This window comes from Thunnus maccoyii, chromosome 10 (assembly GCF_910596095.1).
Source record: "Thunnus maccoyii chromosome 10, fThuMac1.1, whole genome shotgun sequence".
Taxonomy (NCBI): domain Eukaryota; kingdom Metazoa; phylum Chordata; class Actinopteri; order Scombriformes; family Scombridae; genus Thunnus; species Thunnus maccoyii.
This window is the reverse complement of record NC_056542.1, coordinates 19,165,451-19,177,469: the sequence shown is the minus strand read 5'-3', so window position 1 is coordinate 19,177,469 and position 12,019 is coordinate 19,165,451. Positions and strand designations below refer to the sequence as shown.

The window sequence follows — 12,019 nt, the reverse complement described above, 5'->3', positions numbered from 1 at the left end:
CATACCATGGCATTGCAGATTTCCTCAGAGTCAACTGGGTGTGAATAGGTCTTTGTCACGCTGGGTGGGTTGGCTCATTGACTGTGAAACCCTGGACATATGGTGGCTGTGTGTTGGGATGTATCATGCCAGAGAATGCCGTGGGTGGGGCTCTTGACCCTCGCATGGCCTTTAACACCTTGCCGGCTGCACCAAAGTCTGTGGGTTGATGAACTTAAACACTTCATTGTGCGCTCTGTTTTGGGGAGCGTTTTCTTTGGGGTTTACTTTGGATGAAGAATGTACGGTTTTCAGTAGGGGCAGATGTGTGCTATGTGACTGTTTTACCAAACACAGAGTACACGCCTTTTGTCAGGCTGCGGCGACACACACAGATGGACACGCATTTTATCTGTGTCACACGCTATGTTTGTACGGTAGAAGTAAAGAAACACTAGATGGTAACGGTGCCTATATCTTCGATGGCCAGACTTCTTCACAGAAATCGCCTTTTGTCCTGGTGCGATAAGCCTGTTAATTAAGTGTCTACCAGAGTGTCCACTACGGTGACATTGCCACCCAAACAAGGAAATGAGTTCACTTTCTACCCGCATTGTCTAGCCTCACTACAAAGACAAGCAAACTTTTAACTTTAAACATGTCTCTTAGGTCTTTTCTCTCTTTCATGCGTTCTCTGTCTGCAAAGCAAGACTTTCTTTGCAGGTCACATCTACTGAGAGGCCTCAGGTTTGGGGCTCTGATAAACAAGTGGAGCGTTACAGGCTCTTAAACCCATCTGGCGAGATGATCGATCATTAGACAGAGTGTGGCGATAACTCCCTCAGCTTGCCTGGTGGCTACCACTGATCCCATATCACCCTCGCAGGATATGGTATGAATCACAGGAAGTTGAGATCAATCTATATAGATTGTGCCGCTTGATTACAAATGAAAAAAAAATCCCATTTGGCTTAGCCACTCGAATGCCTCAGAGTCTGGCTGTGTTTGTGTGAATGTGTGGGTGTATGCAATGTGTGCCTGCATGTGTGTTAAATAATAGTCTTTTAACTTTCTCCTTTTTACTGATTTCTGATATTTGTTGAGCCCTCTCAACAATCTGTCCTACCTTCACTCATTTACTTTGCTACGTCCATCCTGCTCTTAAATCTCCCTTCTTGAGGGAGTCGTCTTTTAAATCTTAATTAAAACAGACTCCAAAACCCCTCACCCTCCCAGGGGCTGGCTGAAAGCAGCTTAGAACAATCAAGAGGACGGATTAGAAGTGAGAAGAAAAGAAGAGGAGAGGAGAAGCAAGAGGGAGGGGGGGGGGGGGGGGGACAACAACGAGAATGGAACGGCAGAGAAAAATATTGAGAGGAGAGAGAGAAATGACCCCTTTCCTTCATCCCCCCTGATCCTCTCTCCTTTCCCCTTCGCTCTGTCTCTCCCTCTCTCTCAAGGCTCTGGAGTCTTGGCCTGACCTATTGACATTCAGCTTCTCGGCAGATTAAGCAGCGAATGGAGCCTTTGGAAAGGGTAAACACACTGGAGGAACAATGACCAACAGGCGGCAACCTTATTGGATTCTAATTAACTGCCAGGAGAGATGGCTAGGGGCATGTTAAGTGCTGTGGGACACAAGTTAGAGCCCCAGACCTCAAGTACCACAACTCACATCACCTACACTCCCCTCCTTTCTTGTAGATCGTCTTTATCTCCTTCTGTATCTCTCTATCCTTTACTATTCTTCTCTCTTGCAATCTATTTGCCCGCTGTTTCACATATGGCCCATGAGAATGGCAAACAGAGGCTTTTAAAAGCACTCCTCAGAGAGCTATTTGCCATCCCTCTTTCTAGGGCTACCTCTCCCTTTCTTTCTCCCCCTCTTTTTTTAACAGGGTGGAACAAGACTCATCCCCCAGAGGTAGCTGTTTGAGCGATAAGGTTAGAATAGGCTGAAAAATTGGGAGAGATTATTTGATATTGAACAGATTGAATTATCTGGAGTGAGGGAGAGGGATGAAGGAGAGCAAAATCATTTTTCTGCATCGCCCCCGGGAGAAGCACTACTGGAGGGAGTGAGGGAGCTAAACGGGAAAGAGCGAGGAGCCTGAACCTCAGTGGCCACAAATCTGAAAATACGACCAGTTCTTTTCTTTCTTCTTCTTTTTTTTTTGTTCTCTTATCCCAATTAACCAGTGCACTAATTTGAGTGTGAGTCCAAGCAGGTCTCTCTATATGTGTGAACTTTCTCACTGGTGCAGTGGGTCCTCTATCTTTGAGTGGTCCCCTGATTAGGCCCTCTCACAATGGTCCTGAGTCCCCTGTATAGAACCACAAGCACTAATTAGACTGGTCTCATTAATGTGTTAGTGTGAGAGAGGGCCCCGGCCATCATGGGTTGAGGCTGACACAGAAGGGAAAAAAACCAACGCCCCGCTAGAGACAGGCCATCGTCACCTCAGCAGGCATATAAAGCAATTCATTAATTGGTGTGAAAACACACACACATAAAACCACACACACACTCTCACACCTCAACGCAAATACACATACTAATGTTATGGGTATTCCATGAACCCGTTGCTTGTTAACACATTACCTGGGATCAAAGAGGCAAAGGCTGGAAGGAGAGAGGACTAGAGGAGTCATTATTTGTCGAGGAAAATTGCAGCTCAGTGTTATGTTTGTCCTTTGGCAAACCTGGCAGAATGGAGGTTTCATCTGTTTCACAAAACAGAAGGATCTCTTTTCTCGTCATCATCATGTGAGAGTCTTTGAAATCCTCAGAGTGCTTCTCTTTTTTTTTTAATCAAAGCTGGGTAGAAATGAATCGTAGCTTCAGTTGTGATCCAAGCCTGAAGGTATAAAAGAGATCCACATGACCACTGTCCATTTCCACACCATTACAGCAACAGTCATGGCTGTAATAGGTTGAATTGGGCCATTGATTTCTCTCATGCACACTCTCTTTCACCCAAAATAACTAGTCTGTGCCAGTTCCGAGATACACCCAGTTCTTTTAACAAAACCTCACACACTCAAAGAAAGCTCACACAAACCCTAAACACACACACACACACAACCAATACAATATGTCCCAGCTTGAGTTCCAGGGGAGTTAAACAAAGGACTGAGTTTAAATTGGCTTTTAAAGAACTCCCCAGCACAATCAGGGAGTTGACTTGAGCTACTGTGTCAGAGGGCTGTTTAGAGAAAGAAGGGTAGTTAGGCCGAGGTCTATAGTGCAGTGAATGGCTAATCTAAAGTGTGACGGCTCAAGAGCTTCCCCTGACCGGCTTCAATAGGTCTCCAATCAGGCCTGACTGCCCCTCAATCTTTGGTCAGCTGTTTTAACTGGCTAGTGATTGAGTGGCTTCATTAAGGGCCTATTTATCTTTCCCTGTATCACAGTCCTGAAAGACTAGTGACAAGCTCAACACACCCACACATCGCCTACATATGAACCTGAGCAGATGCACAACTGCATTAGCACACGCAGAACATTCAGCAGCACAGCATCGACAAGCTAAGAACAGGGTCCTTTTCACTTGGTTGAAAAGATATTACATTTTTTGGTTTTAACAAACTTCTGTTTTTTCCTTCACCAGACAACCTACATCTCCTCGTCAGCCCTCCTGCGGCCTCAACACCTCTGAATATTGCCAGAGAAAAAAACGTCCTGAGCTTGTAGCCTGTGATTCCTTCGAGGGTTTGCCATGTGGCTGTGCTGAAATGTAATACCACCTGAACAAAATAGCAGGCCGGGTCAGCCCATGACCTCACACAAACAGAGACCCTCCCAAACAAGCCACAACAAACAGCTTTCTGTAGCCACTCTCTGCCTTTGATGTGAAGAAGCAGAAATGAGCTCTGTCTCCCTTTTCCTCTCCTCTTCTTTGCCCTTTCTCTCTTTTTCTTTATGACATCTCCTTATATCTCTCTTTCCCCTCCTGCTGAGCAGGTGTATTAAATGAGGTGACTATTCCGGCAGCGTTGGGCTGCACCTCAAAGTGCAGTCTGTGAAGAGGGCTTTTCTCTCATTCCCTCTTTTATCCCTTCCATCGCCCCATCTTCTTTACTCTCCCTTTTCCTTTCCATTTATCCTTTTCCATCCCCTTTACTCCTTTTAACATGTTCCCTCGCACTTTTGAATGTGAAATGGAGCGGGCCATCCCTCTTATCTATTTGAATTCATCTACACCTCCCTGTCTATCTCCCTCTGTGCATCTCTCTCTCAGCCTATTGTCTATTTAGCTATACGTCTAATTATGCTGTCTCACTTATGTAATTAGCACAAAAATAAATGGCTGCCGTAGCTTTGTCTCTCCCCTTTACCCCTCCTGTTGCAGGCTCTGAGAAAACAAATTATGGAGAACAATAGGTACAAATGGCTTCTGCACCAAACCACATGATGGATGCAGCCTGAGTTCCCTGCATCTCATCCCTTCCCTTTTCCCTTCCTCGCTTACTCTTTTTACTCTCCCTCCCTTCTCCATTATCTCCAGCTCTATATGTCTCTGTTTGGAAACAGGGGAGGACTTGAGCACTCTCTCGCCCAACTACCCTATCATTGTATGGCTGTATCATCTGTCTTCCCTTCTTGGCACTGACACTATATTCACACTGACATCACAGGCAAGGTCCTTTTTCTACCCCTTTCTTTCTCTTTCCCCTCTCTGCTCTACTCTCTCTTACCCTTCCCCTGCTGTTGTCTCCACTGGCACTCTCTTCTCCTGTATCCCCCTGAGCATTCTATACACCACGGCTGCAAAGCAAACGCCTGGGACTTTCTAAAGCAAACAGCCAGCATCCTGTGCTGTAGCCCCATCTGTGGATAGTCTGAGCAGGGAACAATCAGTCCCTCTCCTCCTCTGCCTCGTTCTCTTTCCAGCCCCCTGGGATCAAGCACAGCACTAGGATGCCTCAGTCAGACGGGTGCAATGTGCTGGAACAATGGTTGGACTGCCTCCTCCAGGAGGGGTGTTAGGTTCACCTCAGCCAGCTTGGGAAGCACTTAGCCATGTGTTCTTGCCCTCCTTGGTGCAGCTTCACAGGAATGTGGCAGAGGCAAAAATGCCTCCCACAATGCACCTTCCCTCAATCAACCTCATGCATGCATCCACACTGACACATACACGCATGCGTGCACACAACTGCTTTCTGCATGTCCATGTGTACACCTGAGACCTAGTTTAGCCCGAGGTGTTGCAATATCAACTTTCTATTAATCCCCCTCAGACTTGCAGTCAGTTACACCTTTGTTGTTTTTTCACCTCTGCCATGCTGGAAGAAAAACAGCAGGTTTGGTTTACACCAATACAAGCATATCCATTACCTGAAATGCTAGGCTCCTGGCAGTAAATCCCTTTGACCCCTCTGCCTTCCCTTTCTTCCTTTCTTTCTTTCTCTCCCTCTCCCACCCCCTTGTTCTCATGCTGAGCCCATTGCCATCTCTGTATTGGCTTTCTTTGGCCAAACAGACAGCAGGAGAGAGACACACCTTACCCTCCTACCGGTTCAACCACCACCCACCTACATCACCCACATGCTTCACCGTTCCTCAAGTCTCCATGCAGCTCAATAACATTAACATGTTTTGCCATTGAGGGAGATGCAGTTATAAGCTCGATCAATAAGCTTTGATTGACATCCCTCAGTTGATAGCAAATTGGCTTCCTCCACTCACAGACCTCCCAAGGCGGGTTTCTCAGCCCTGTCCAAAATTCCCCGTAGGAAAAATGTGAAATAAAAGACATTGCTACACTTTCTCCAACCTCTCACACAGCCTCCTACAACAACACAAGAGCAGTTTTTCATTGTGCAGAGGAAGAAGAGACTGAGCCGCAGCCAAGCCACTATTTTGGTTAATTGTTGAGTCACTAACACAATATTAGCCCTGGCTTTTCCAGGCAGTTTGAACTGATAGGAAGGATAGAAAAAAAGAAGAAGAAGAAGTAGGGGGGCTGGAGTATTTAGTCCCTCAAGGGTATGTACTGTTTCCATCACTAATAAAGTGAGCAGCAGGCAAGCAATCTCTTGTTTCCTTCAATGTGTTTTTACCTCTGGTTGGTTAAGGAGATGACATGTCCTGAGAGCTGGAGCATCATTAATTAGACAGTTGGACTTTGACTAACCGCTCCAGAAAGGGCAAACAGCCCTGAAGATGCCAAACACTCATCTCAGCTTATCATCCTCTGCCCCAGTGTGTGCCCTTGACCTCTGTGAGTGCGCATTAAGGGTGTTGCTTCTGTGAGCTCATCATGAGTCATTTCTGCATATGCCATAAGCCCAGAACACCCTGCTAAATATTTCAGATCTTCTATTAAGTAAGTGCCACACAGTGACAATCAAAATTTAATACAGGATGAGTAAACTAAATCAGAATCTATGGTTAAATAAATGTTGTCTGGTAGTATTCCTAACTGAACTTTTCTGTTTCCCGAGCCCCTTCTCAGCTGCCAGAATCCTTCTCCAACAGAGCTATCTTTAATACAAGGTTAAGGAACACGGCTGGTGAAGATAACACAGGAACAGATATTGCTGCTACGCAGAAGATAAATTTCAATTTGCTGTTGGTTTCTGTGTCTCGGCAGGAGATATGAAATTCTTGTCTTGCAGGGCAAGAATTGATTGGAAAATAGAAATGAATGTGTGGTCTAGTATGTCTGCGATTTTTCTGTTGTATGTTGGTGTCTGGGCTTAGGGACTTGGGAAATGGTGATACATCTCTCAAGAAGGAAGTGACACTTGCGGTTTTAGGGGGAGATAAATGCAATCCAAGTCTTTCTTAAAATAGCTGCTACTGTATAAATGTGACTGTTTCCCTTGGGGGGCTGTTTTAATGACATACACAGAATTAATCCCGGTTTCTCCCTCTCTCTATTCTTTCCATTACCATGTTTGCAAAGAAGAATAAAAGAGTAAACAAGTTTGCGCTGTCCCCACCAGTCTGTATGCTGATGATACAGCCTGAGGTGCCGTAGCTGGGGAAGAAGACTCCAGGCAAAGGCAGGAAGCTGACACGGCCCCTCTATTGTCCTATTCCCTGTCATTTCCTCCCCGGATCCTCCGACTGCCCCAGAGGAAGACAAGGTGAGGATGTGCACACAAGGAGAAAGCGTAGACAAAAAGAGGATGGGCAGGCAGAAGTAAAAATAAAACTGGAAGAGGTCAAGTGCCATCAACAGTTTGCTACCTGGCTACTTTGGCTTCCTGTGCTGAGCCATACCAGCGTACATATCCAGTTAAGTTGCTAACAGCAGATAACAAAGCCTCAGGACATACTGCCAAGTTCTTTATCTGTGTTTACCCGCATGGCAAAGCTGATTAGAGACAGGCAACATTATGAAGCCCCATTGTTTCCTTTCTCCTTCCAGTTTCTCCTTCCATACACGTAGCAAGCGTGTGTGCGGGAAGAGGGGGTGGGAGGATATCTGTTTATGAAGAAGGGCAGTAAGACAATGGCATGTGTGCATGACATGTCTTCAGGATGAGAAGAAACAGCAGGCCATTGTTTAAGATCTTGATCATTCATTACTGTCTGTTTGCGTGTGTGCCTGAATGAGCAAATGATTTATGAAAGTGAACATTTAGAAGCTTTCAACATTCAAACATTTTCAGGTTAGAGTTCTTGGGAGAATAAAAACACATATCTGGGGGCTCTTGGATATAGATTAAAATATAGCTATAGCTACATCAAATGTATAGATCTTTACATTTAATTTGTAGCCACAAGTGAATCTAGAAAATTTAAATCCAATGTTCACACCATCAGCAAAACCATTACACAGACCTCACATAGACAGGAAATCAAAGTAGGCCAAAATTCATCTATATCTTTGCTATGACTATGTCTCCTAAATAATGCAAGACACTTCTGTTCAAGAGTCAGCTGTGTTCAGATTCTGCTGTGTCTGCACTATTGTGCACCTCGTACACTCCTCACCAGCTGGCTGAGATTCTTGTCTCCAAACTTTCTACCACTTACTTACTTTATCCTCAATCTCTTTGTATCACAGAGGCATTCAAATGGAATGAAATTGAGAGAGGGAGAGAAAATGGATAAATAAGAGGAGAGATGAGAGAGCATGGGTTTGTTTGTGTGACAGAGTGAGAGTGACATGAGTAACAGGTTAACGATGCTCAGTGTTTTCCCGATGCTTGTGAGCTTAATCATCAGGACGCTGGTGACATGAGTCTTATCCCTGCAACGAGATTGCCCTCCCTCTACAAGAATTCAAGAATGACCCCCTCCACAAGAATTCAAAGAGCTGCAGAATGGCAGCTCATGAAATATGCACACTTCCCTAAAACCAACCTCTGGGGCCACACTGCCACAGCGTCCAGAAACATAACTGCGCTGCATGAGGAAAAGACAAATCTCTGGTAATGGGGAAGGGAAGGGATGATGAGGTGGGGAGCAGAAGGCTTGGCCAAGGCTTATCGCTTCCTGGGCTAGATTTCTGTTCTTATTTTGGTATATATGCGCATGTATGAGGCATGTGTGTATGCGTGTGAACAGGCTTTCTATCTATGTTGAAAGCCTGCCAGCAACCTCTGGCCCATTAAGCAGATATGCTATCATGTCCCCATGTCCCATAGTCACACATTCTGCAACCAGGAAAAAAAAGAGTTGTGAGAAGGAGCAAGGTGGAAAATTTCCACAGCGTTACACTATAGTGAGACATGAGTGGCGACACGACTTAAGAGGAAGGGAGAGAAACTTGTAATCTCAGCTCACAGCCTTTGAACTTGGCCCGATGAGACGCAAGCGACCCAAAGCAAAAAGGTTCCAAAGAAGAGCTCACTGAAGATTACTCAGAATACTGATGCAGTGTGGAATCCAATTCCCCTGGGAGCCAAGGGGACTTTCCGAGAAAGTAAATTATCAGTGTTGTGCAAGACTACATACATGCAAAAATGCATGCTATATATGCCATGCACAAATTTCAAAGTAAAGTCATGTGCTGTGGTTAAATTTTGATACCACAAATACATTTGAGTGTAACCAATTTTGAGCATCGGTGACTCTGTGTAAGACTGGCACAATAAATGAGGTCTAGGGTCTCTTAGGTTCTAATTAGGGCAGCTGTTACCATTTTCATTATTTGTGCGTGCGTGTGTGTGCGTGTGTGTGTGTGTGTGTGTGTGTGAGGGAGAGAGGGAGAGTGAGTGAGTAAAGGAGAGAGGAGATTTGTGTGTGAATGTGTATTGGTGTTGGGGGGGTTAGGGAAAATATGCCACTGTCTGGCTACCTCCCCTTCTCATCCAGCTGTTGCTAGTCTGTCAGAGAGCGGAGGTCTAACTGGTGTCATATCCCTCCCCCGAGCTCTGAATAATGACAAAACCATGTGGAATGGGGGCTGAAAGGTAAAGATGTACTCACAACAAATGGCTATTAAGCATGCTTTGCCATTGGTGATCTTGAAAGCATTTATCAAACCGCATGTGATTCAGGCTGGAAGCTTTAGTCAAGCATTGCTTCTGGTCGAGGCAAAGAGCTAAAAGGATATAAAAGAATATTTAATTATTCTATCTTTCTTCCCTCCCAAAGAAGATCTATGTCAGTGTGGGGATGTTGTGCATTCTCTTACATTTAAATTTCATTATTTTTTCTCAAAGTGAATACAATTACACTAGTTTATCAACGACTCTGAAAAACGCTGATAAGTCAACAGTTTCTCAGTGTTAATTGCTGAAAGCTTTTTTTTTTTTGCATCAGGACCTTTGCAGCACTAAATTATTAGAGTAAATTATACCAGCTGCTCAGAGAGTCTGCCTGTTCTCGATGATTATATTTATACTGAAGAAACATAGATGTTTTTTTTTCTCTGTCTCTATTAATTCTATTTTTGGATGACTTTCATAATTAGTTCGATATGATGCACAGCTTCTACATAAATGTGGATATAATATCTCTCTAAGGCAGACAAGCATCAATTTAAACACAAATGAATTTGTTTTTCGAAAAGCTAATTTGAGTCACTTTTTTTTCTTAAAACACGCTTCTAATCTGGTTTACATTGATACTGGGTAGTTTGAGTATAAGCATTTTGTCATAATGAGTCAAAAACAACAGGGCAACTCTATTCAGCAAACAAAAAGCAGCAGGAGGTGAGGGTGTGTGTGGGGGGGAGACAGGTGCGTTATGTCTCTGCCTGTCTGGAAAAAAACAAATGCTCTCTCTCTTTTTTTTCTCACTCACACACATTCACTCTCTCTTTCTCTATCCCTCTATCTATCTGCCTTGCTCCATCACAAACGCATATACCCGCCAGACTGTGCTCCCCCATGATAGCCCACGCAGTATACGCACCCCTTTATCTGTTCACGCACTGTGCACAGCGACCACGAATATGTTAGATTACGACTCAAAGAGAAAAACTTTTGACCCGACCATAACAGTAGAGAGTAGAAAACCCCCAATTCCCACGTCATTTCATCAAGCTTAACCTCTCGCTTTTTCCTGTTTTATTGTTTAATGGAAATCAATCTGGGGACCATTGACTAACTTCGGGGGAAAAAGGAGATGCGGTGCTCTGCACGGCGCTGCCACATTTCTCAGCTCTATTATCTCCACCTGCTTAGATTTCATTCTCATTTTCAAACACTAGAGATGTTATTGTGGATGGACACAGCCTCGACCATACGCTCACACAGCGTGCACACACACACATTGCAGTCCGAGTCCCCCGGGTTTAAAAATCAACTAATAAACTTTCCGTCCGTGCGCCCTGCATCAGTAACCTAATGCTCATCATAAGAACGTCTCCCTCACTCACACGAAATCTGAACAAGAACAGAGACAATCACTGCAAGCCCGAGTTACGCAGTGCCATTATTCACCGGTGCTCCAGGTCGGCTTTCAGACAGGGAAACCTCCTGATGTGATCACTCTTTCAAAACTAATTAAACATTTACTGGCAATTAACAGCCTTGAATTGTAGCACTGCAGCATATCAGAAGCCCCTACACCAGCGCGCTGGATGACTTGACGCAGCGCGGTCCATCCTCTCCATCACTAAAGACCTACATGCCAAATAATACCAAACAAAAGCATGTCTTACCTGTGACCATAAGGCAAAAGATAAGGTATAGCGCAGACATTTTAGTTGTTCTGGCCGCTGATTGTGTTGCGTGGAAGGATTACTCGCTCCGTCTATGCGACTGAGCTGGTTAAGGTCCACCGCGGCACCGGAATATCACCGGACAGACAAGCGTACTGGGATTCGTCTATAATATCATCCACTTTAAATAAATGACTCTGAATGGTCCGGACACTTTGTAAAGTCTCAGTCAACAATGCATCTCCATAGTTGGTAACTTTCTCCACTGCATCAGCTTCTTCTTTTTTTCCCAGTGTCCGCTCCGTGTCACGCTGGCACAGCTTTTACCTCTCACTGTGCTCCCTAACAGTCCATTAGTGAATCAGGCGTTTCAGTCTGTATGTTGATCCACAGTCCACTTTTTAATCTGCCTGTGCATGCTGCGCTCGAAAGCGATCTCTCCTCCTCGACAGTGCGCAGTGATAAACCCCGGTAAAGTTGCCTTGCGCCCCCTCCGCGAGAGTGTCTTACTCTGCTCTCACTGTAACACACTCACTCCTTCTCTCTCTCTCTCTATCTCTCCCTTTCTCTCTCATACACACACTCTTCCCCTGTCGGTCTCCTCTGTTTACTTCTCACTCGCTCTTGCCAATGGGAAATGCGCATTGACAGTCATCTGGTGGGGGGTACACCAAATCTGGCAAGAGCTGAGTCGGAGGAGCCCCTCTGCCTCAGATGCCTGCCAGGGGGGGCCCAGCGGCCCCCGCCCCCAGGGGCCCGCTATTGGCTTAGCGGGCGTCACGGGGAGGGTAAAACACTTATTCCGAGTTAAATGTGTGCCCTACCAAGCATTTTTGGGTGGAGTAGCCCAGACTTGAATTATATTCATCTGTAGGATGAAATGTGCAGTCAATGCGGTTTATGTTTTGTACAGGAAAATGTAGCTCACTGTTGGAATCCAAAGATTGTTTTTAGAAGAATTACCTATAATG

At 45.1% G+C, this 12,019-nt stretch overlaps 1 protein-coding gene across 2 annotated transcripts in view; it reads right to left on the bottom strand.

Annotated features, from left to right (window-relative positions):
* kirrel3l (kirre like nephrin family adhesion molecule 3, like) overlaps positions 1 to 11,704 on the bottom strand; it is a 34,874-nt gene extending 23,170 nt beyond the window's left edge. For both annotated transcript variants that reach the window (XM_042424285.1, XM_042424286.1), the window contains exon 1: positions 11,049 to 11,704. In XM_042424285.1, the coding sequence (XP_042280219.1) occupies positions 11,049 to 11,088 (40 nt within the window). In that variant the 5' untranslated portion in view covers positions 11,089 to 11,704. The remainder of the gene's footprint in view (positions 1 to 11,048) is intronic.
* Positions 11,705 to 12,019: the final 315 nt, after the last annotated feature.